The following is a 26,208-nucleotide window of genomic DNA, read 5'->3' as shown; positions in this document are numbered from 1 at the left end:
TTTCATTTTTATTCAGTTCAAAATATTTTCTCAGGGAGACTCCTAGGTTCTATGTAAGTTTTTCATTCCTGCCTGTCACTTGGAAACTCTCCAGGCAGTAAGATAGGACAGTTATAGGGCGCATGTCCTTTTTTTCACCCTTCTCTCAGGATCACTGTCCCATGCTGCTTGTTTTCAAGTGTCTGAAAACCATTGTTTGGTACATGTTTTTTCTTTTTAGTTGTTTATGGTGGGAGGATAAATTTTGTCCGTGTTACTCTATCCTGACTAAAAGCAGACATCTCTAGATGTCATTTATTTATTTATTTATTAAATTTTATTGGGGAATATTGGGGGGAACAGTGTGTTTCTCCAGGACCCATCATCTCCAAGTTGTCCTTCAATCTAGTTGTGGACGGTGCAGCTCAGCTCCAAGTCCAGTCGCCGTTTTCAGTCTTTAGTTGCTGGGGGCACAGCCCACCATCGGGAATTGAACTGGCAACCTTGTTCTTAAGAGCTTGCACTCTAACCAACTGAGCCATCCGGCCGCCGTAGATGTCATATATTTATGAACATAATTTTTCTTGTAGTTATCATAATATGCATACAACTTTGTTTACTCTTTTCGCTTAATAATGTGTTACAGCATTTTCTATGTTTTTTCATACTTTTAATAAAATAAATTGTAGTTTTGAGTTGGGAGTATCCAAATACAATATGTAGTCTTATGTTAATTGATAATCAGATTATTTCAGTTTTTCACTGTAAAGCATCTGGCTGATATTCTGAAAGTTCCCTATATCTTGATTATAGTGCTCCTGACATGGAAGAAATACTGACTGAATCAGAAATTAAGTTAGATGGTGTCAGACAAAAGATACTGCAGGTGGCCCAGGAACTCTCAGGAGAAGACATGCATCAGTTCCACAGAGCCATAACTACAGGTAAGCCTCGGTTCTCTTCAGTGGTAACATTTTTAAGAAATAGTGTGTTACATGATTTCTATGTAAATTGCATGAATTTTATTTAATAGTTGGTGAAATATTATTTGCTTTAAAAAATTGGAACTGCTGAATAGTAATGTAAAGGTAATCCAGAGACATGTAATTGGCTTTATTTTTCTGATCGTATAGTAATAGTCTTTGACGGATTTTTATTAAAGTAATTGAGGAAGCAGACTCAATAGAATGACCTTTATTGAGTGTGTAGGGTGAATTCAGATAGGGCACATCTCATTTCCCACTACGGTGTGTCTCAGTGGTGTCTGTAAGTTTCATATTTAGTAGGTTCAGAAAAGAGAATGTATCACTGAGTAGGGTAGACCCAGACATCTCATAACGTGATTCCATATTGGGGATTGTAGGACAGCACTGGACTTTGTATTCATTTAAAAAGTTCCAGAGAGTACTGGATGTTGGTGGTATCGCCATTTGCAAATTACAGTTGATCCTTGAACAACACAGAGGTTAGGGTTACCGACACCCCACCCTCACCTCTTGCACAGTCAACAATGTGCATATAACTTTTGATTCCCAGAAACTTTACTTAAATTGCCTACTGTTGACCGGAAGCATTACTGGTAACGTAAACAGTTGGTTAACACATATTTTATATGTTATTTGTATTATATACTATATTCTTATAGTAAAGTCAGCTAGAGAAAAGGTAATGTTATTAAGAAAATCATAAGGAAGAGAAAATACACTTACAGAACTGTATGTGTTGAAAAACATCCGCATGTAAGTGGACCCATGTAGTTCAAACCCATGTTGTTCAAGGGTCAGCTGTACTTGCATAAATGTTTCAAGTGCTTGATTCCTCTTCATCCTTTTCTTCCGTGAGTTCACTGACAGAAGAGAGACTGTATATTCAGACATACCCTAAAATTTGCAGAGACCGAGTCAAAGGTTGGTTGATACTTACAGGAGTACAGGAAAGTTCTGGGTTTCTTTCTATCAAATGTTGATTTCACTGAGCTCAGGTCAAGGCCCACTGAAGTCAGGTCAGTGGGAAATGACTTCATTTCATATTTGCTCAGTATGTGTCCAATTTTAGTTTAAACATTTATAATTTCAGCACTTTTCCAGAAATGTTGACCTGTAGTGTATTGAAATGTCGTTTATTGTTTATTCTTGCTCAGTAATACTCACTGTCTATATATGGGTATAATTGACATACAACATTGTATTAGTTTCAGGTATACAACTTACTGATTTGATATTCGTATCTGTTGTGAAACAATCACAATAAGTTTAGTTACCATCCATCACCATGCATAGTTATAGAATTTTTTTTCTTGTGATGAACTTTTAAGAGCTACTGTTAGCAAATTTCAGATGTGCAGTACAGTATTACTTACTGTAGTCACTGTGTTGTACATTCCATCCCTGTGACTTAGTCATTTTATAACTGGAAGTCTGTGCCTTTTGACCCCTTCACACATTTCGCCTACCTCCCACCCCTGCCTCAGGCAACCACTTGGAATATCAGTGAGAGAAAGTACCTGTACAGGTCCAGTTAAAGCTGCGGGTGTGTTATTGGAAACTGAAGTGATAACTCAGGCAGTTCTGTAAGGAGTCGTTGTAGTACATTCCCAAAGGAGAGTACATTCCCATCATCATCATTTACTATTTGTTTTTTTAAATAATAGCACACATAATAAAAGAGATAATGAATTCAGTTTGTGTTGTCAAGTGGCACAATCTTGAATATGACAAATTTGGCTGGGTTGGGAGAAGAGATAAGTAATGGTGGAAAGAAGGGTAACATGAAAGCTAAAATCTCTAGAAGAAAACATGAGAATGTCTTCATGGTAGGAAAGATTGTTTTTTTAAGTGACACAAATAAATATTAACTGCTATAGGAAAAATAGATCAATTGAATTTCATTAAAATTAAGAAATGCTGTTTATCAAAAGGCATTAAGTAAGTGAAAAGGCAAGCTGAAGTCAGAGAGAAGACAAATACGTCGGATAAAGGATTCTTATACAGGATTTAGGAAGAATTTCTGCAAAACAAAAAGAAGACAAACAGTTTTAAAAATGGACAAAAAACTTGAATAGAGACCTCAAAAAAAGAATGTTCAGATGGCTAATAAGCATATGAAAAGGTGCTCAACATTGTTACTCGAGTAACGCAAACTCAAACCACGACTAGACACTGTTCACTGACCAACTTGACTAAATTATAAAGAGTGAGGGTACCGCTTTTAAAAATGTTGGTAATATCTAACTAAAAACACGTGCATACATATGATCACTTCTGGGTGTGACCCAAGAGACTGGAGGCTTACGTAACCAATGGCTATCGCCATAATAGCTGAAAACTGAAAAATCACTGAGATAAATCCATCAACAGGAGAATGGGTAAGTTGTGGTATAGTTGTACGATGGTATACTATATAGCAATGAAAAATGCTACATTCTTTTGGCACAGTGAGACACAAAAGAGTATCTCCTGTATAATTTCGTTTACGTAGGTTCAAAAAGAGGCCGAATTCATGTAGGGGGATAAAAGGCAGGATAGTGCTTACCTGGGAGTGGGTGTTACTGACTATGGGCATGAGAGAACCTTGTGGAGTGATAGAAATGTTTTATATTTTGATCTGGGTGAGGATACACAGGTGTGTACATGTGTAAAGATTCATTGAGTTATGCGTTTAAGATTTGTACATTTCATTGTTGGTGATTTAGAACGTTTTTTTGAAGATTTTATTGGGTAAAGGGAACAGGACTTTATTGGGGAACAGTGTGTACTTCGAGGACTCCTTCCAAGTCAAGTTGTCCCTTCGGTCTTAGTTGTGGAGGGCGCAGCTCAGCTCCAGGTCCAGTTGCCGTTGCTAGTTGCAGGGGGCACAGCCCACCATCCCTTGCGGGAGTCAAACCGGCAGCCTTGTGGTTGAGAGCCCACTGGCTCATGTAGAAATCGAACTGGCAGCCTTCGGCGTTAGGAGCATGGAGCTCCAACCGCCTGAGCCACAGGGCCGAACCCTAGAGCTCATTTTTTTTTAACAAGGAACGTCACTGTTGACTGATGAGTTCTTAGTTCCCTCTTCCAGAGCAGTTCTTTGTATCAGGAGATTACATCAATAATAATTCTCTTCATGGTAGTTCTGTGGTGAAATGTGTGCCGTGTTTAGTGAAAAAATCCATGCCTTTCCTATTAATGATATTCTTTATCCAAACCCCTACAGTGAGGAATCCCTGGGGCACTCTGGTTTCTGGTTGGAAGGCAGGGCAACTCACGTTTGTGGCCACTTGGTCTGGTTGTGCTTGAGCGCCTGCACATTTTACACGCCTCTTCCAGTGGCTGTGGAGTGGGGAGGAGGTCAGCTGGGACACCCAGCACACTCATCTCTCAGTTCTCAGGGGTGGTTGGAATCCAGAAGTGGCCCCTCCAGGCTGCAGGAACGTTGTAGGTTTTAGATGAGAAGCCCTGGTATTTATCAGTCGTTTCTATATGAGAACTAACTGCCGTAAAGAGTCCTAGTGAATTGTCACGATTGCTCTGTCCCCATATGCAACAGTAGTAGCCCTACCCACACTGGAGATAGATCCATGGCAGACAGATAGCTTGGTCATAAAGGTCCTGCTCTATATAAACGGGTGCAGAGATCATCTTGAGGGTGATCTGAAGAAGCAGTACAGTCTAAATGCCTTACTGCATCGAAGTAAACAAACTCCATCCTACAACGTCTTCTATTATATTACCTGGGATAATGAAAGGCAAGGATAATGGGAGTCTGAATAACTTCCATAATCGTGATTATTTTTTCTATCTTGTAAAAATTCATGGGGCTGTAATACATATAATAAAAGCAAACCACAGTAGTCTTCACTTTTGGCTTCCACACATGCTTAAAACTTAGGTATTTTTATAAAAACTTGTATGTTTTTCTCAGTGTTGGTGCTTCATCAAACGCAGGGGTTATGTTTCAACTTCTCAAGTCGGTATTAGTATGTGGTTAAGCCCTACTAATCCTGACAACTTAAACTTCCCCAGTATCTATTGGAGCATCCTGGTTGGCTCTGTTCGGTCTAGAGTCTGTTTCGTATGTCCATCATTCATCAGTGAGTAAAGTACAAGGAAAGACTTCAAACCAGGGCAAGGACCATCTGGATAGTGATACAGAAAGAAACCTGGAAAGTTACACTTGACTTGAGAACAAAACAGAGAAGTGGAGAATGGCAGGCAGAGGAAACATTTCATTGAGTCCATAAAGTACTTCTTTTCTTAAGTCAGGACGGAAGGCCGGCCGGCACCCTTGGAAAGAGTTTAGGCAGGCAGGGCGTTCCTACATGGGAGCGGCCTCCTTCAGATTTCCACTATCTGTGTCAGCGAGGATTAGTATCAGCACCAGACTCTGTTTTAGGCCTTTATTGTTTGTAAGTTTGCTTTGAAGATTACCTACTCATGGATTAAAAATGTAAGGATTCCCTATATCTCACTTTTCTGTAAGAAGTCTTTAAAATAAAACAAGATTCTTTAAATTGAAGCAATAAAGATGTTTTTTCTTAAACTTGAGGCATGAAGCAGTCAAATAGAGAGGTATCTGGGACTTAAAATTGCTGACAGATATTTGATTTGATAAAATAAGGTTATTTATAATTAGAGTAGCATTAACAATGTGATGCTTATGAATAGCTTGCTGCTTGTAATTGTTAAGTGCTTGTTTTGGTGTTACTCCAAATAGTTGTTCTTTGGACTTGAAGATAAAACAATTCTGGCATTGAACTAAAGGAGTTCTGTGCTTTTCCTCATTAAGAATAGTGCTAATGGCACGCAGAGCATTTCCCCGAGGGATACTTGTGTGAGCTCAAACAGTGAGTATCCTACTAATAATTGAACAACAACAAAAAGTTAGGTCTGTTTTCTACACAGTTCTTATCAGAGTAGATTACAGATTGTCCCAAGGGATGGTTAAACAAATGAACGAATCATTAGCGGCTTGAAATAAATCACTTAAAAAAAATTTTGTGCCCTATCATGTTTTTGTTGTTTTTCTCTCTTGTTGAAAAATTAACAATTTGGGGAAAAAGGTCCTCCATCTCAAAGAAAAAAAATTTTTTAGCTTAGTTTATATCACTGAGAGAGTGGTAAAAATTATTTAATGTTGAGGTATTTTGATGTACAAAAGTTCAGCACTTAACTAATATTTTGATATCTCTTATCCAAGAATGTAAATGATAGGGTAAGTGGGTGTGTTGGGCCAGTTAGAGATATTTTTTAAGCCGTCATTCTTTATATTCACTACCTTTGCGATATCCCTAAGATGCAGATGTTGTTTTTAACCACTTCATAAGTGGGGAAATTGAAGCTCACAGAAGGTAAGCAACTTGCCTAAGGTCATAAGCTTGTAAGGAGTAGTACCACTGGATTTAATCTATCTACTGACTTTAGAACCTAACCCCTAGTGAATGCTTTATCCTGCTTCAACTCCTCTTCCTCAGAATGTTAAGGTTTTCCTTACAAATCCAGCACACACAGCTCTTAGGTTACTCTTTTTTTAAAATAGCACTTAATACCTTTTGGCATTATTTATAATCTCCTGTTACATAGTATATTTCTTTACTGTCTCTCTCCCTTTCCCCCCTGCTGGAATATAAACACCAGGAGTCCAGACAAATGGGGTATTTTTAGTTGTTGTTGTTCTCTGATGTATAACCCAGACACTTACTAGGTGTTAAGTGTTGACGAAATGAAGACAAAACTGTTTTAAAGGGCTGTTCTTTTTTGTTCAGCCAAATCCTTTATCAGATGATTTGCTTTTGCAAATTTTTATTTGACTGCTTTTTGTTCCTTTCAAAAGAAAACATGTTTTGGGGCTGTTACTTAGACATGAAGCAGAGATAGGGTCAGTATGACTATTTAGGGAAGTTCTAAACCTCGCATCCGTACAGAGAAATTTGATTTGGGTTCAGCATATTAGCAAAACGGAGACGGCTCCCTGAAAAAATGAACTAGGAGATTAAGATCTGTAAGCCTTTGGAATAACAAAAGAATTTAGTGAAGGGAAAGCTATAGCTAAACATTGAAAGTTATCTATTTATGAGTGAAGATTAAGTGTGCCAGAGATGTAAGTACTGAAACAAATGTATAAAATGTAACATTTTGGTGACTTAGAATGGGAATTGTTTCTCACAATTAAAGCCCAGGGTTTTGATGGTGGTTTGAGTGTGCTCTGCCCACTTTGTCATTTGGGGACCCAGGATCATAGGGCTATGTCTCATCAGGACACGGTTTCCAAGATGGGCCAGGCCATCAACATAGGACTGGCTGGTGGGCCAGTCCTGGAAGGGGCATAGGTCACTCATGCCACATTTTAATGGCTGGTCTGCAGGCCACACCTAACTTCAAGGGAGAATGGGAAATACGGTTTCTTTCTGTGCCAAAGACAATGAAATATGTTTGATAAAAAAATTTTTCTCTGCCCAACATAGTAATTTGATGTCCATTTGGTTTACTGGATTTTACATTTTTTTTTCTGAATATATTTAGTTTTGTTTAAAAGCATTCGTTTGCCTAATTTGAAAATAATTTTATAATATGGAGTGGTTTGAGGACATGTAGTCCTACGACCTCATTTGGTAAATGAGCTTAGTGATGTATTGGAACCGAGCGTGCGTGTGTTACCTGCTCTTACACACTTTCTGCTAGACCACCTCCTCTCTGAAAGCTGGTATTCAGGGCTTTATTCTGTAATTTTCTCTAAAGCCACAGGCTTGTCCTCCAAAACCTCAGATTCTATATCTAGTTAAAGACAGTCAGACATCCTTGAATTTATCTGAATGTATAAGTAAAATACAGGTAGTTTAAATTTGCATTTAAAATGTGAGATGATTCAATAAACATTTTTTGTGACTGTTTTCATCAGAATTTAATAAGTGTATATATCATACTGGAAACTTCTGTGGTAAATCCTATGACGATGAGAAAATCTCTCCAGAGGCATTTTCTGGGTTACAGAAACTCAGTTTGTAAACATTCTTCTTAGATGAAAGTCTGTACACACTGCTTAGACCGCCCGGGCGTGTGGAGGTCTTTTAGCCCAGTTTCTCCTTACACTTTTGAACATTCCTGTTGCTTTTCCGAAAGTTTTCTCTTTTGAACTCAGGTCTGTCAATTGATGAGGATGGAGCTGAGGAGGGGGCCATGGAGGAGAGAGTCCTACTCCGATGTGGACACACGAGGACGCGCCGAGTCAGGCAGCTCCTTGTTCCCTGACCAACTGTCTTAACTGATAAGAGGATAAGGATAAAGAATAGTGTGCCATTAACAGAATTTGCCCTTTACTCCTTAGAATTAGAGTGCATTTGGGGCTAGGGTGGAAGGTTAATGGCCTCTTTTAATAGTGAGTTAATACCTTGAAAAGAAAACAAAGAACAAAAAAACCCACTGCTTTCTTTAAAGAAGTTACACAATATTGTCTAACAAAATTTAATGGCTGTCTTTCTTATTTTAGTTATTCTCCCCTCAGTGTAATTCAGCAGTCAGAGGTGGGCCCTTGTACCAGACCCTGATATGTTATTCTATATAAATCCTACAGTGAGGTAGGCGTCTGTACGTACAAATGAGGAAAGGGAAGTGCAGTAAAGTTAATAAACTTCCTGTAGTGCACATAACTAGTAAGAGACTGAATGGGCTTTAGAACCCAGGGCATCCTCATTTCAAGTCTGGGCTTTCGTTACGCCATTATCATCCCTGAGGGAAGGCTAGAGTCAGGGAGGTGAGTAAAAAAGCTATAGTGGTGGTTCCACGTGTGCAGGGAGCAGGGCTTCCTGTGGCGGTGGTTCCACGTGTGCAGGGAGCAGGGCTTCCTGTGGCAGTGGTTCCACGTGTGCAGGGAACAGGGCTTCCGGTTTGGTGTTAGCAATAGGGATGGACAGGAAAGGACATGTTTTTAGGATATGGTTTTTTAAAAAAAGTGCAGGGGAAAGGGAATAATCGTCTAGGAAAACGCTTTAGGTTTCTGGTTTGGCCAGCTGTTTGAATGGGGATGTTATATTAAGAGGAGAAAATGAAAGATGGAAAGGGTTTGACTGGAAATTATGGTGCATCCCAGTAGCTACCTAATAGGCAAGTGGATATACGAGTGTGGGTCCAGGGGACTCAGGTTTCAGGACCAGTCTGCAGTTAACAGCCTTCGGCTCATCAGCTTCAAGCTGTAGCTGGATTTGTAGACATGAATGAGATTGTCCAAGGAGAGTGGAGAGTGAGAAAAAAGTCCAGGACTGGGTCCTGTGCGAAGCTGAACTAAAGGCAATAGAATATTTGATGGAATAGGATCCCTGAAGAAGCATGAGAGGATGGCATCCATCCCAGAGCTCGGGAAGACTGAGAAGCCCATGTGAGAGGAAAGCCGCCTCCTCTAAGATGCAGTGAAGGATGGGTACAGAGGTGGGCAAGGAGCAAATTCCTGCTCAGTAACCTCTCTTCCTGTCATGTGCTGAGAAAGGACTGGAGCTGGGCCAGTGGTTTGGAAGTGGTGGGAGATTGCAGATACAAGAATGACTGAGGGTAATGGGGGTGACAACTCAACCAGGAATGCTTCATAGTTATTGTGAATCATGTTTGAAAGTTTACCTTATCAGTAAACGTCACCTTTTCTGTATGGAAATAGGAATGAATGAGGTAGAAAGTTAGATTAATTCATGGGTTAGGATTTTGCTAGTTGGTTGCAATAGGATGACAGTGGAGAAGTAGGACAACATAGTCAGCTGATACACTACTATGGCCCTTTTGGTGGTTAAAATAAAAACATACTTCCATGTCTGTTGGTAAGTTGTATGTTATTAACTGTGATGAATAGTAAAATTAATTAATAATACACATTTTAGCATATCTGGTTTATCTCAGAAGCCAAACGTGCGCTATGATCCTGAGATACTACTATATTAGTTTGCTAGGACCGCCATAATAAAATGTCCCAGACCCGGGGGTTTAAGCACAGAATTTGATTGTCTTATATTTCTGGAGGCTGAAGTGCAAGATAAAGGTGTTGGCAGGGTTGGTTTGTTTCCTGACGCCTCTCGCTTAGGCTTAAAGATGGCCGCCCTCTTTCTCTGTCCCCACATGGTCTTCCCTTCGTGTGCATGGGCGTCCCTGGTGACTCTCTGTGTCCTAATCTCTTTTTATAAGTACTCCAGTCAGGCTGGATGACGGCCCACCCGAACGGCCTCATTTTCACGTAATTACCATTTAAAGGCCCTATCTCCAATATAGTTGCATTCTGAGGTACTAGAGGTTAGGGCTGCAACATATGAATTTGGGGTGACAGCCCGTAACATGCTTTTTGGTTTGTTACATTGCAGCTAGAGGGCAAGCTACAGAAATTGTTATTTTGGGGTGGGGAGACTGGGGAGTCGGCTCGAGTTCAAGTCCAGAGTGGAGTGTGTGTGTGGGGGGGGAATTCGTGTTGTGCAGCTAAGCTGTGGCCCTCTTTTGTAAGCCTCCAAGAGAAATGCCCTGTCTGAGGGGAGCAGCAGATAGTATTCGGGGAGTCTACGGGGAACCAGAGATAGAAACAGTTGTTTCATCGAACTCATGGATACAGAAAACATAGTGATGGTCGCCAGGTAGGAAGGGGATTGGGGGTGAGCAAAAAAGGTAAAGGGATTAAGAAGTACAAATTGCCAATTATAAGAATAATCATGGGGCTGTAAAGTACGGCATAGGAAGCATAGGCAGTAATATTGTAATAACTATATGTGGTGCTGGTCGGGTACTAGACTGGTTGGGGTGGTCACTTCATAAGGTATATAAATGTCTAATCACTGTTGTGCACTTGAAACTAATATAATATTACCCTTGATATCCAGGTATCACCACTATCTAATTCCAGAATATTTTTCATCACCCCAAAAATGAACCCCTTACCCATTAGCACCCACTGCTCATCTCCCTTCCTGTACCCCAGTACTCCCAACCCTGGGCAACCACTTACCTACTTTCTGTTTCCACGGAGTTGCCTATTCTGGATATCTCATATAAATAGAATCATGGAGTATATGGCCTTTTGTGCCTGGCTTCTTCCACTTAGCATAATGTTTTCAGTGTTCATCTATGTCATAGCATTATCAGTACTTTATTCCTTTTTTGTGGCTGAATAATACTCCATTGTACATATAGACCACATTTTGTTTATTGCATCATCAGTTGATGGACATTTGTTTTTTTCCTACTTTTTGGCTATTGTGAAGAACACTGAACATTTGCCTACAAGCCTTTATGTGAACATAGGGTTTCATTTCTCTTGGGTGCATAGCTAGGAGTGGAATTGCTGGGTCACATGGCAAACAATTTTTTAAAATACTAAAAGCCTGAAAAGACAGTAGAGACATGAAATTCAAATTTATAATGAAACGTCTAGGTCTTGTCTGCTTACCTTTATATATGTTTTTGGGTGGAGATTTGGACTGGATGTATATTACTTAAGTATTACAAGAATAAGTAAAAATAACCAGACGCGTTTAATTGGGTTTCCTTGTATATGTTCTAATAGAAGAACAAGAAGAGAAATAACAAATTCCATAAAAGCAACCTGCAAACTTCTCTCTTACTGGCAGCTGTTTCTGTAAATAATTCTAATTGGATTTCATCCAAGACAGAGGCAGAAGGGGAAGGCATTGTTTGATGGAATATGGCAGTAGGTTGAAATCTTTCACCTTGGGGATTATTCACTGAAAATAGCGGATGTCCTTTTCATCAAGTTGAAGCATAACTTGTTTAAACATCCTTTTACCAACATGTGACCAAAAACACTTTTCAGTGTTTTGGGCCAGATGTCCTTGAACTTTCTCTATAGTATACCATGAAACCCAATTTCTATGGAGCAAAAATGGCTGCCTCATCTTGGCAGTAACCTCAGTCAACCACATCCCTAGGACAACTTAAATAATGACTTTAGATATCCTTGAAAATGTAATATTTGATAGCCATCCATGTTAATAGAGATTGACACCAGAGATGAATTTTGAGGGCTTTTGTTCCATGTCTTCCTTTCTTCACCCAAAAAAATAAATCAGGTAACTCTAAGACCTCTACTTCTGACCATCATCAGTTTGAACTTTAATCTTGTAAGAATATTTCTTTGCACTGCACTGTACATCTGAAGCTGAACAATAATGAATGCCAACTATAATTTTATATATATATATATATATATGTATATATATGTATGTATATACTTACAAGAAGCAGAGTACAGCATTAGGAATAGAGACAGTGGAAATGTAATGGCTGTGGGCGATGTCAGAGGGATAGTGGATGGGGGGGTCCACACAGTGTGAGGGATATAAATGATAAATGTATAAGTATTACTTTGTCTTGTGCACCTGAAACTTAAAAAAAAAAGAGAGAGAGAATATTTCTTTGGTAGTGGACTTTAAATCCAAAGTACTGTAAATTAGTATAATGAGATAGTTGCGGACATTTGAATATTTTAAAACATAGTTTTGTTAAAGCTCTTATAGTTTCATAAAACTAGTGAGGAGGAAGAGGTAGAGATTATTATAAGTAATTTACTGCACATCTGAGCCTTTTCTGTCTATGAAGTGCTGTCACTGGGGATGGGGAAAGGAGCAAAGTTGTGAGGACATGCGTGATGCTTGCCTTCAGGGCTCTAGGGTGTAAAATAGCTGCTCCTACAGCTGTTTATGATACAAGCCAACTGAGGTATTTCATTGTGGAAGTTTTATGTAGTGGGTATGAAGAAATGGGTGCGGCCCTAATTGGGGTTGATCAAAACACTCTTTCTTACTGCTAGAAACATAGGCACAGAAATGTCATGAAGCATATAGTTTGAGAAACTAGAGAATAGGTTAAATAAAGTATGGAGGAAAGCTGAAGTGGGGATTTCGTGGGAAATGAGAGACAGTGAATGTGTTTTATGTGGAGTTGAATGTAAAGAAGCACATAAGGTGGGAAGTATAGATACATTTAGTCACTCACTGTGTGACCTGGATGAATGTCTTAATTTCTTAACTGTTTTGAGCCTCGATTTTTATTTTTTAATTTTTATCCATAACAGAAGGATAGTAGTACAGCCATGTAAGATTATAATGAGTTAAAAAGAATGATGTGAACTACATTATCTTATATGTAATTGACACTCAAGACTTGATAAGCTATTGTTAATATTTTATTCGTGTATTTTTAAAGTCTTATTGGAGGCTTCTGGGCATGTATCCAGAAGAACTAAAGTAGGGGCTCGAGCAGACATTTGTACACCGTGTTCATAGGAGCGTATTCCCAATACGTGTTCATAGGAGCGTATTCCCAATACTCAAAAGGTGGAAGCAGTCTAAGTGTCCATCGATAGATGAGTCGATGAACAAAATGTCATATCTCCTCACAGTGGGACATTACTTAGCCTTGCAAAGGAAGGACCTTCTGACACCGGCGACCACATGGGTGAACCTGGAGGACATGATGCTGAGTGAAGTGAGCCAGTCACACAAGGGCAAATGCTGGGTGATTCCACTCATGAGATACCCAGAGTATTCACATTCAGAGGCAGAGAGCAGAATGCTGCTTGTAGGGACTGGGGCGAGTGAAAGAGGAGTTGTTATTTAATGGAGGCAGTGTCAGTGTGTAAGATGGAAAAGATCTGGAGATGGATGGTGGTGACGGTTGTCCAACACTGAGTGTACTCAATGCCACAGAACGGTACACTTCAAGTGATGAAACGGCAAGGTTTAGGTCCATTACCCTATTGGATGAATTGGATTTATTTCATAGGCATTTGTTTAGAAGACCGCAAACATTTTAGCAAAAATACACTATTTTATGTCATTTAGTGGTGCTCTGTTACCAAAGCAAATGGCATTCTTACTTGGTTGCCATCTAATTTACTTTCACTAAGATGAAAGTAAATTGTTCTTTCTCTCTCTCTCTCTCTCTCTTCCTCCCTCCCTCCCTCCCTCCCTCCCTCCTTCCTTCCTTCCTTTTTGGTATTTCTGTAGGAAGAATAGTTTATAGCATTCTAAATTTTAAAACCACCATAGAGATCATGGTGCTTAGTTTTTGATGGTCCCTGCCCTAAATTTAGCTCCATTTCTACCCTTGGGTGTCTAATCACTCTTTAAGGACCTGGTTAAACAAAGGGACATCTACTCTCTAGTGCTGTCCTGAAGCATCATGGAATTGGTCCCGGAATTTTATCTTTCCTTGAACAGGATCAAATTCTTAGATATGATTTACCTCCACTGATCTCTGTAAGCAAAATAGTGTAATATAATAATATTTGTCCCACTAGAAGGATTTACGCCCCTGCTTAGAATGCTGAATTGGTTAGAATCCTTTTGATATTGTTTTAAGTAGCTGGTTTGCTCTATTTCCCACTGTCTTTATTTATAATCATACTATATATGTTGTGTTTTAATTATTTATTGTATTTTGTGTCTTTTTCAAAATGGGCTTTTTCCTACTTATTAAATGTTATAAAATAATTTAGTTTTTCAAAAATGGTTCTACCTCATTTAATCATGCTTTTATGGAAGGCATTATATTGGGCTCAGGATATAGCAGTGAACAGGGTGTTCCTGGCATTGCCCGTCTAGCAAGGGATGGCACTGGACATCAGATAGGAATTTTACCTTGTTTAGATACAACTTTGATTAGTGCTGTAACAGAAAGGCGCGTGTTACTAGGAGAACATACAGTAGGGCTTTACTTAGAATGGGGTGGTGCCAGAGACAGGTTCTTTCGAAGGGACGTTAATCTCAAGGTTTAGTAACAGGCTCAGTAAGGAGTTAGGAGAGCCTTGAAGGGAAGCTGAGGGAGCCGCGCACAAAACGCCTCGAAGCAAGAAAGGGCACAGTGTGGGTGAGGAATGAAAACGGTAGAAAACAGGAAGTGGAGAGATTATAGAAGCTTTGCGTTCCATACACATTTACGTTCTGTGAATCAGCTAAAGCATTCTGCCTTACCAGATTCGCCATTCCACCATTTCAGTCACGCTTCTCCAGAGAAACAGAATTCTAGCTAGCTAGCTAGAGATTTTGATTGATTGATTTTAAGGAATTGACAGAATTGCTTATGTGGTAAGCATCATGCTGTGTTCTTAACGCCTTCAGCTGATTGGATTAGATCCCCTTACCCCCCATTTTTTTTGTGGGGGGAGTGTAATCTGCCTTACTATCCATTGATTTCAATGTAACCTCATCTAAAAAATACTTTCATAACTACATCTAGACCAATGTTTGACCAAACAGCTGGGTACCATAGCTTGCCAAGTTGACACATGAAATTAACCATCACACACAGTAGTGTTTCCAGGAGAGAATAGAAAATAGGCTAGTTCAGTTTAAATGATACCCTCACTGCTGACTCATTTCTTCTGCTTTGAACTACACATGGGAATTTGTACCTTGACCATCAATTCAGTTTGAGATTATAGGTGTATCCCGTGTTTCCCCCAAAATAAGACCTGACCGGAAAATAAGCCCTAGTATGATTTTTCAGGATGACATCCCCTGAACATAAGCCCTGATGCATCTTTTGGAGCAAAAATTAATATGAGACCTGGTCTTATTTTGGGGGAAACATGGCACATGTGATCATTTTCCATCTTTAAGCTTGCAGTGGCCTATACCCATCAAACTGAGCTAATGATCGCCTGCTGCGCTTTACCATTGAGCTTTAATGGTGGAGGCTCAGGAGAATTTGTGTGTACCACCTTCAACTGATACATTCTTGGTTCTCATGCTCTGTCCCACCCATATCAATTGCCACATGTAGGTCTGGAGCGTTTCCGGTTGTTTGCGGAACATGCTAAATACTAAATTCTTTAGCATTTAAAGCACTGCTGCTTTTGCTTAACATGGCCCTGAAAGGTAAGCCAACTGTAGGGATGTGGGGATAGGATTATGCCTAGAAATACCGAAGAAATCGTCATTCACACTAACTAGGAAAACTTATTGTTATCTAGTACATACAAGTTTTGTGCTTTTGTTGATTTAAAGGATTTTAGGAAAAATTGGGTTTATATACCCATCTTTGAAATGTAACCCTTTGTAAGTTATAACTTGCCTATGGCTGATGTAGGTGGGGTGAAATTCGGGAGAGTCTTAGAAGCCATATTAATGGTTTTGCTCTGTATTCTAAGAGCCATGGGAAGCTGTGTGGCCTGTAAGCAGGGGAGTAATATGGTCACAGTTCTGTAGCACAAAGGCAAACAGTCTGTGGGATGAACATGGATGAGAAGAGTGGAAAACGGAAGGGAGGAAGGCAGGTGCCCTTAGGACCAGAGGACCAGGTTTGGAGGGAAGATTGTTAATTCATCGTTGCACATGTTGATTTAGAGGTCCCTCTGTTGGGAATTGTCACATGTGCTTTTGCATGTATGTGACTCCAAGCCAGAGATGTAAAGTTGAGGGATGGCAGGGTTCATTGAAGCCAAATGTAGATGAATTTGAGACAGCCCGAGACTAATAGAGCTGGAGGCTAAGAAGACAGGGCCGGAGAGGTAGAAAAAGGGGAACCAGGAGATGATGCTGCCAAAGGAACCAAAGGGAAACTTGTTTAAAGAAGGAAACAAGCGGTCAAAATACTGAATGCTGCCAAGGTTGACTGAGAAAAATGTCCGACACTTACTATGTCTGATGATCTTAGAGCTATTTCGGTGTAGAGAGGGGCTCACGCTGGAATGAAGTATGTCGGGAAGTGTGAGATGAGGTCATGGAGGACAGGTAGCCAGCTACTTCGAGAAATTCAGCTCTGAAGTGGAGGGGAGACAAGGGCAGTAGTTGGGAGAAAGAGAGGGTCTCTGGGTGGGAGAGATGCGAGCGCGTTGCTGTACTGACAGCTAGCATCCTGTAGGGAAGGTAAAGTGGGACACCCTGTGCGTGCGTTGAAGGGAGAATCCAGGCTAAGCTTCCTGCCGAGACCGTCTGGCCTCCCCACGTGCGACACCTCCTCTGGAGTATCGGGGCGAAGGAGAAATAATACCAGATTTTCTTTTCCAAATTCCCTATTGTATGCATCAGGGCCCAAACAGGAAGCAAACTGCACAGGAATTCGAACAGGGGAAGTTGAATATAAAGAACTAACTGTGTAGGAGATGACCTGATAAGAGGAAAAGTGAACTCTGGAGAGTACAGGAACATCAGGTAAAAGGAGCACACTGCCCCAGGACTGAGGCGCAGCATCCAAGGAGGGAAAAATCTGGAAGGGTCTTGCCTTCGTCCCTACCCTCCCTCACCCCCTGAAGGCATGGCCTATTGGATGGCAGATAAGTTAGCTGAGGGTTGGAGCTGATGGAATTCTCTGGAAAGCTGTCTGTGGGAAGGTGCCATGCGGTGGAACTCCTAGTGCAAGGAGGTGGCTTGCTGGGAAGCGCTCTGGAGTCAGGGGAAGCTGCCCCCAAGAAGAGGCCATGTGCTACTGGCTCCTGAGCTGCTGGCTGCTCCGCACTGGGAAGGCTGCTAGATGGGGCACGAGAACCCGAAGGGGCCTTTGCCTCTCTTGCTGTCCCTCCTGCGCCCTCTACCAAGCAAGTTTAATATGTGCCAGCCGGCAAAGGAGACATGATTTAGGGTCCATCTCCATTATCTGAATACTGGAAATTGACAAATGGCACATCTAGTATTGATCGGTTACATTTTTTGCTATGTTGATTGTAACGACAAACATCCTTGTGCCTAATCTTTGGGTGCATATCTTCCTGTTTTGCTCATCCACAGCTAACCATACCAGGGCGTGTTCAGAGGTGTGATGAGTGGTCCTTAGTTTTGCTGTTTGCTTTCGTATGCACGAAATATTTCTGGAAGAAAAGGAGAAATATAGATTGTCCTCAGAGAAGGGGACTAGGTGGTTACCTATTCATAAAACTAAAATTTCAGATATTTTTTATTGTAAATGTAAAGGATGTTATCTGTTCGGTTCAAGTCCACTTCATTGTTTCACTTCTCAGCATGTTGTGGTTTATTAAACAGTATCTTTTTCCATCATGTCCTGTTGTGTCAGCTGCAGTCACCGGTTTTCTGACCTGATTTTAACATCACTTGTGGCTCAGGATGGTCAGGATAGTTTCATTTAGTTGTTTCCTTTTATTGCTGTCAAAGCCAGGTCATCTGTTTCCCTTTTTGTCTTTGACCTTGGGTGGCACCTGATGTGATGGTAACCACGGTGGTCAGCCTTCTCAGCTCTGTTGCTGCCACGCCGGATCTGTAGTGTTAGCTGCTGGGCGATCGTGTGAGAGGCAGGACTGTCACAGGAAGGTTAGAGACACAAATACTGGTGATCCTAACTTAAGTTCTGACTTTTCTTTCCATGATCAGAACTCATTCTCCTCCTCTTGTTTTTACAATAAAGCCTTCAAAAAGAGGACTTAAGGCAGTTTCTTAACCTGGCAATAATGATAATCATTTATAAAAACACTTTTTCCTTGTGTCATCTTATAGATTACAACATAAGAAAGTAATTTTGATATACCTGAAACTGATGATAATAAAAAATATTAAAAATTGTGGCTATGGAATTTAGTTGTTTTGAAACACTTCAAAAAAATTTGTAGTGTTATTTTTGACCTTTACCAAAATTTATTTTTAATTCATTGTGAATTTTGTAGAATTTCCATCCAGCACAAAACTGTATTTTGCTCATTAGCTTTTTTTGTTTGTTTTTAACTTAAACTACTAAAGCAGAGAGGAGTTATTTATTCTTGGTTCCATTTGAAGTATGAAGAGAAAAACAGTGTTTCGTATTTTCACACTTTAATCTGCATTATTTAAAGTGTTTACTTATTAGAGTTGTAAGAAAGGTCAGAATGATCCTTAATTTTTGTCTCATTTGGTCTATTTTGCTACCTAAGGGAGAAAAAAATAATCTGTACAGTTTCTGTTAAAGCCTATCAGAAGTTTTGTTTTAAAGAAGCCTTTTGAAAAACTCTTTAAAAATTTTTTTTCTAAAAGTCCTTGACATTTCTCTAGAGGAAAGATTAGTTTTTCGGACTGATGACTTGTGACTAGAAAGCAGAAATCGAATACATTTGCACTGAGCTGCAGGTCAGGTTCAGTCACAGTCACAGACGTGTTTGTTGTGCTTGGGGCCAGTCCGCACCGCCTGCCCAGGTGACCTCTGTGTTTTCAGGATTGAATCTGCGGTAGCGGTAGTGGGCATCGGCCATGCCCTGGTTGAGCTAGGTGATGATTCACTTGAAGTTTTTTATTCTGACATTCTTATTAATTTAGTGATTGTTCCTTAGTAATTTTCTTGGTTGGTTTTTCAGGACTACAGGAATATGTGGAGGCCGTCACTTTTCAACACTTTATCAAAACACGATCACTTGTCAGTATGGATGAAATTAATAAACAATTGATATTCACAACAGAAGACAATGGGAAAGAAAATAATACCGTAAGAATTTAAAACCTTATTTCACATGTATGACGTCATGTCTGTAACAGTGCAATGATGGGAAGAGATTGAATGGCAGGATTATGGGGATGGCAGTGTTCTCGGAAGGGCGCTCTCGCAGTCCCCGCGTGGGGCTGGTCTGGAATGTGGTAATGAGTGGAACAGTGGGGGTGTGGAGGGAAAACACCACTCTACCTAACTCCCTGCTGAGTGAGTGATGTAGGCTCACTTTTGGTTTTACCGTGTGTTTATAGATGCCCTCTATAAGCTCTGTCTCATTTTACCCTTTTATTAGCCTTGTGAGGTTAGAATTATCACCCTCAGTTTACAAAGAAGGAAACAGACTTTTAGAGAGTTTAATAACTGATCTAAAGCCACACAACTAATAAGGGGACAGGGCTAAGCTTTGAAACCAGTGCCCTTGTCCACTGGGCCAGTGTTTTGAAGGATTTGACTTAAAGGGTTTAAATTAGAGCATATTACTCGTACATCCTCAACAGTTAGTTGTCATTGTAAAGTTAATATAAAGTTGTAATTGTATAGTGAGCTGTTAATCACACTCAGTTCTTAATCTTGTGTCTGAAAATTATGTAGCTCTTCTGAATTAAGAAAAGAGAAACTTGCTGTTTGACTTTTAAATAAATACTGTTTTCCCCCTGGTTACAAGATATTAATATTCAGGCAATGAGGTAAGAGTGAATATTTGATATTTCCCGAGATAACCAGTACACTTCAAGATAAAATTAAACAGTTGTTTTAAAAATTTTCGTCTTTTTTTTCTGTTATTAATTTTAACATTACTCAAAGAGTAAGGGTAGAAGATGGAAGAAGCTGTAGAAATAGTGTGTTTTTGAACATTAACTAACATGTTAATGAAAAGCGAGACTGAATTTGGCATGACAAATACACCTTCAAGGAAATGTATTGTCTCAGTTTTTAATATATGAAGTTTATTAAGGAGGAAATTCATTCTAAGAAGTGAAATTCCTTCATATTTTTAATTCATTTAGTGAAGATTGAGTTACAGAAAGAAGTAAGTAAGCCTATTTTACCCTGCTTCTTAAATACATTAGGGAAGTTGCCATCTTCCTTTCAAATTCTCCCTAATAAGTCAAAATGGAAATACCAGTACGAACAATAAAGAGGAGCAGAGAGTAAATGCACTGTTCTCAGGATAAGATAATAAATTATTTAGTAGTAAATTATGGTGTCACAAAATTCATGTACACTTTTCAAATTGTTAAGACTGCATTCATAAATAATTTTTCCTTTTAGTGCTAAAGATTCTTGGTGATACAGATTCTGGGAATTTGGTAGGTGAAGGTATTTTGCTCTGATGTGCCTGTTGAGAATATTGTGAAAACATTTTTAATTTTTAAAAACTTCATTATGAAAAATTTCAAACATACAGAAGAGTAGAGAGACTAGTAACACATGAGTACCCATATTCCCACTGCCTGTATGCAATTGTTGTTGACATTTTGCCATATTTGCTTCATCTGAATGTTTTTTGCTAAGCCACTTTAAAGTACATTATAGATGTCATGATGTTTCACCCCCAATACTTGAGATCCGTCTTGAAAATCAGCATTTAAAGTAATTTTTTCCCTCTAGTTTCTAATATACATTGTCAGTTAAGCGGAATTTATTTCCTTGGTAATTTATTAGTTGAAATTTGTTGATTTTTTTAGCATGCCTTTTTCTCCAAAATCAACTTCTTAGTTAGAACCAAGAAACTCCTGTCTAATGATAGAAATAAAAACATTAATGTTTTCTTAAGCGAAAGTTGTTTTTATAAATGACCTATGAAATGCAGCCCCCCTTCCCCTACCACAGTCGGAAAAGATTCCTGTTCTCTAACAATTAATAGAGACAAAACATAGCAGGTACTTGTATGTCATGATGTAGTTTCAGAGGCATCAGCACAATTGGGAGCCGACTTTGGGTACTTACCAGTTCTGCCATGAACTAGCTGTATCACCTCTATGTTTCTCGGGCTTCCTCTCTTATACGTTACATTGAGAGCATTGGACCAGGTGGTCTCTGAGGAGTAGTCCAACAGTGCAGAGTGATCTTAATAATACCTCCATTTGACTGTCATTTCCTTGCTTAATTCTCAGTGACTCTCTTACCTATAGATAAAGTCCAAATTCCTTACTGTGACTTCTATCCCCGTCTGTCTTTCAAGACTCATCCTTTACTACTTCTTACTTTAAGCTTGACTCAAAAGGAATACCTCACTAGTTTCTCAAATACTCCACACAGTGCTCAAGTCATGCCATGCCTTTGCAGTCCCCTCTGCTTGAAGTGTCCTTCAGTGTAACTGCAACTTCTAGCTAAGTCTCATACAGACTTTTCGTAACAACTTAATTATCGCCGCTTCCAGAAAGAATCCAATAGAGAGAGAAATTGATGTGGAGAGAGGAGATTTACATAATTATGGTAATGGCGATAGCTAACATTTATTGAGCGTTTATTTTGTGTTAGGCATGATGCCAAGAACTTCTTGGTAAATGTTATCTCATCCTTGAAATAAACCTCTGAGGTAGGTACTGTTATCCCATTTTACAGATGAGGAAACTGAGGTTTAGAGAGATGAAATAACTTGCCCAAGGGCACCTTATGAAGCAAGGTCCTGCAAGAGGTGGGAGGAGATGGGTCAAGGTCATTTGGAAGAGTTAACCTCAGACAAGAGGAGGGACAACTCATCATCTGAGACTGGAGGATAGAAGGTAAAGATGGATGTGGACATAAATAAGTTTTTTTTGTTTTTCGTGTTTTGTTTTGGTAAGGATAAGGTAATAAGAGAGCTTGTGCCAGGTGGTCTGGCAAATGACCAGGCCACTGAAAGCAGGCCAAATTGTCTACTGAGAGAGAAGAGGTATGGGATTGAGTTAGGGGGCTGAGGAGAATGGTGAAGGTTTGGAGTAGTGTTTGAAGAGACTGGAGAGAGAACCATGTAAGAAGCAGTGAAATTAGGACTGGTGAGTAATTTGTAGGAGTACAAACTCTGTATAGTTGTGATTATTATTATTTTTCCATTCAGTGGTACTTAGCCACTTGAATAAAGCACTAACAAAATTAGTTTTTAATATTAATTCAGGGTTTGCTTTTGCTGGGCAGGTGCAATAGAAAAATAGGAGCCTAAAGGAATGGAGGCGGTAGCGAGAGAGTAATAAATGATGATGGTCCGTACTGAGTGGGGATAGAAGACAGGCCAGAAAGGGAATAAGTGGCTTAGGAAAACATGAGTGGATTACAAACTTGGAGGGCTTATGATTCGTCATTTAAATGAGTGAGTGATTGTCATGCAATAAAATAATTTGGCCTTGTTTAAGAATGTTTTGATTTTATTTTGTATTTCAAGTAAAGTTAGAAATAGTCATTTTATAATGGTACAGTATTAGATTTCAAAATGATCTTGAAGTTGAACTCCCAGCCCAAGGCATGAATTCCTCTTGTGACATCGCGAGTGGTCATTAAACAAAATGGATCATTTCATTAAGAGAAGATTAGTACACTGATCTGCTCTTGATGTTTTACATTATGATAAATGTGATATGTGCATATCACTCTTTTTTACGGTGTATTTTCTTTGTGTACGTGTTTTTTGTTTGTTTGTTTTGTTTTGTTTACCAGCCTTCTTCTGATTCTCAGGATAAGCAGTTTGGTACTTGGAGACTGAAAATCACACCTGTTGATTACCTTCTGGGAGTGGCCGACCTGACTGGAGAGCTGATGCGGGTGTGTATCAACAGTGTGGGCAACGGGGACATTGACACCCCCTTTGAAGTGAGCCAGTTTCTACGGCAGGTCTATGACGGGTTTTCATTCATTGGCAACACTGGACCTTACGAGGTTTCTAAGAAGCTCTATACCTTGAAACAAAGTCTGGCCAAAGTGGAGAATGCTTGTTACGCCTTGAAAGTCAGAGGTTCAGAAATTCCAAAACATATGCTGGCAGATGTCTTCTCAGTTAAAACAGAAATGATTGATCAAGAAGACGGCATTTCTTAGAATAACATCGCTCAGTTATTCTCCCTGAAAACTCCTCGGAGAGACCAGTTTGTAAGACTGTTACTTAGTATTTCATTTGACTATTGTGGCTTTTACATAGAAAATTTTCAGTTGTACTTGTTTTAAATTATATACAAGCTGTACATAAAATTATCAAAATCAATGATTTCTTACATCTTACTCATGAAAGTTTGCATACGAATGTTTGCATATATGCCTATTTGAATTTTTGTTGGCTAAATTTCGTCACTTGGTATAATGTGAACAAGCTTCAGAGTACACTTTCTGCCGTACTTGTTTTAATTTACTTTGTGTGAATTTTGGAGTGGTAATAGTTAGTGGAAGCCATTAGTAATTTAAGTTGGTGATTTTGTTATCATAGTAAAGGTTTCTTAGTTATCTATCTGGACTTGAGCTTTTTGTTTAAATTTCTTGGTAACATTGGGCCAAGCCTCCAAAATAGGTTTCTTCCATAGAAAAGAATTAAAAATTACTAAGTTGTCAATATACTTTAATTTTATAAGACATTGTAGTGAGAATTCATATATTCTAGCTAATTTGAGATAATTTTGAATCCATATGAAACAACCTCCCAGAAAAATTGACAGATACCCAGCTGTTAGTTTGTACATTTAACTTTTGTCTTTTATCACAGAAAGTCTGATAGAGAATCAGAGCTAACGAAATGTTTTCACTGGAGTTTGAGTTGAATTATATACTTGTACATACAACTGAAAACTGTGTAGTAGTGATTTTTTAGCAATTTTTCTTTTTTGTCCATTATATTACATTAGGCATGTTTGGAGGCTTTCCTATTCTAGCATATATAAGAAATTACATTTAAATAATTATAATGAAGTTTTGTTGAAATTTTTGAAATACTTGTTAATGCAAACCTTTATAGTTGTCCAGTTGTGTTCAATGATAGTCTAAAAAGTTGCCAAAGAAAATACGTACAATTCAGCAATAAGACAATTGTCAACATAGTTGGGAATAAATAATAAGGGTAATCTCTAGTTACATGAAGAATTGGAATTTACCTGCTGAAATTAGTTAGAGATGATTCCCTGTGATGTGAAACTGACTCGAGCATGACACAAATGTCTGGCCAACCACCAGACATTTCCATTTGGTTGTGTGAGTTTTGAGACTCTAGATACTGGATTTTATTTTTGGAAAGATTAGCTGCTCTATTTGTAAGGGCTGATTCTTTGAAAGTGTAATTTCCCTCCCCCAAAAAATCACCTAAAGGAAAATAAAATAATAGACATGCCTAATAAATTAGGTTTGTTTGTTTGTTCTTGGTGGTGTGAGTTTTTTGGTTTCCCTATTTGAAGATAACTGCTGAAAATGTAGTCTTATTACATGTTTTTGTTTTCGTCTGCCACTTGAAGTTAAATTTATGTTAAAGGTGAAATAGTAATGGATTGTTGAATATCTTACAGATGTTTAAAATTGAAGTCTTTGAATAAAATATTAAAACATTAAAAACTTAATCTTATTTTTTGATGATATTGAGAAATACTTAATCAAACTGTTATAGAAGTTTTGGCCTAAACTAAACAGGAAACTAATATAGACTAGTTTAATGTGGAGAGCTATTATTTCTTAAAACAGAGGTAGGAGAGTCTCAGGAAAGACTTCTCTTCACGTCTCATTGACTGAAACTGGGTAACATTCTCATTCCCCTAAACCAGGTGGTGGAAAGGAGAATGAGATCACTTGATAGGCCAATGTACGGTTTATCTGAGAGGAGAAGGGCAAACACAAGAAACCAAATTAGGATGTCGCCATCATGGGAAGGGGAAAATGGCCATTGTCATTGATACATTTCCACATTGAATGTTATATTCATACAGTAGGTATTAGACCAGGATGATAGAAGGTCTCTAAATATACCCTGAATGTTTCTCATTTTTAAAATGGTTGTTCTGATAGCATCATCTATTGTAATGTTTTTCATCTTTATTATAACAAACTCGGATACACGGCAAGTTGCTGACAGAATTCTGAAATAAAATTGGGTTAGTTCCTTAATAAAGAGTACCTGCATGTATTCAGTCAGTGCTTTTTCAAAACACACATTGCAGAGCATTAGGGCTTTCTGAAGGTGCCTCCAAGAAAGATGCTGTTTAAATAAGATTGGCAGAATGGATTTAAGAACTTGGTCCAAACTCTGCTATCTACAGAAGACTCACTTTAGATTCAAAGACACAAATAGATTAAAAGTAAAAGGATAGAAAAAGATACTCCATGCAAACAATAACCAAATGAGAACTAGACAAAATAGACTCTAAGACTAATTATTGTTATTTTTTCTTGCTAGAGACAAAGAACAAACCTGTAATGGTAAAAGGCTCAATTCATTAGAATGTATAACAAATATGTATTTGTATTTGTTGTATTAACAATAGAACCCCAAAATACATAAGCAAAATCTGACAGGAATTGACAGAATTGAAAGGCGAAATAGGCAGTTCAGCAATAATAGTTGGATACTTCATACCCCAGTTTCAATAATGGACAGCAGAACAAGACAGGTCAGTAAGGAAACCGAGGACTTGAACAAGATCATGGACCAGTTGGACCCGACAGTCCCTCATGTACAGGACGCTCCATCCAGCAACAACAAGACACATTTTTCTCAGATGCATTTGGAACATTATCCACAAAATGTCAGGCCACAAAACAAGTCTCAATACATTTTTAAAAAAACGAAGTCATACAAAGCATGTTCTCTTACCACAAATAGAATTAAATTAGAAATTAATGATAGAAGTAAATTGGAAAATTCATGTGGAAATTAAGCAACATACTCCGAAATAACCAGTGAGCCAAAGATGCAATCACAGGGAAA

The 26,208-nt window shown here is 38.9% G+C and overlaps 1 protein-coding gene across 2 annotated transcripts in view; it reads left to right on the top strand.

Moving 5' to 3' along the window:
• Window positions 1–25,394, top strand: part of TSNAX (translin associated factor X) — a 31,005-nt gene extending 5,611 nt beyond the window's left edge. Inside the window, exons 4-6 of one of the 2 annotated variants that reach the window (XM_081038843.1) lie at window positions 793–923; window positions 19,207–19,334; window positions 22,974–25,394. In XM_081038843.1, the coding sequence (XP_080894969.1) occupies window positions 793–923; window positions 19,207–19,334; window positions 22,974–23,351 (637 nt within the window). In that variant the 3' untranslated portion in view covers window positions 23,352–25,394. The remainder of the gene's footprint in view (window positions 1–792; window positions 924–19,206; window positions 19,335–22,973) is intronic. The other variant, XM_081038844.1, reaches the window with a different exon arrangement.
• The last annotated feature ends 814 nt before the right edge of the window (window positions 25,395–26,208 follow it).

This window comes from Rhinolophus hipposideros (assembly GCF_964194185.1).
Source record: "Rhinolophus hipposideros genome assembly, chromosome: 26".
Classification (NCBI taxonomy): domain Eukaryota; kingdom Metazoa; phylum Chordata; class Mammalia; order Chiroptera; family Rhinolophidae; genus Rhinolophus; species Rhinolophus hipposideros.
Note: the sequence above shows the minus strand (reverse complement) of the source record. Positions and strands in the feature narration are given on the sequence as shown.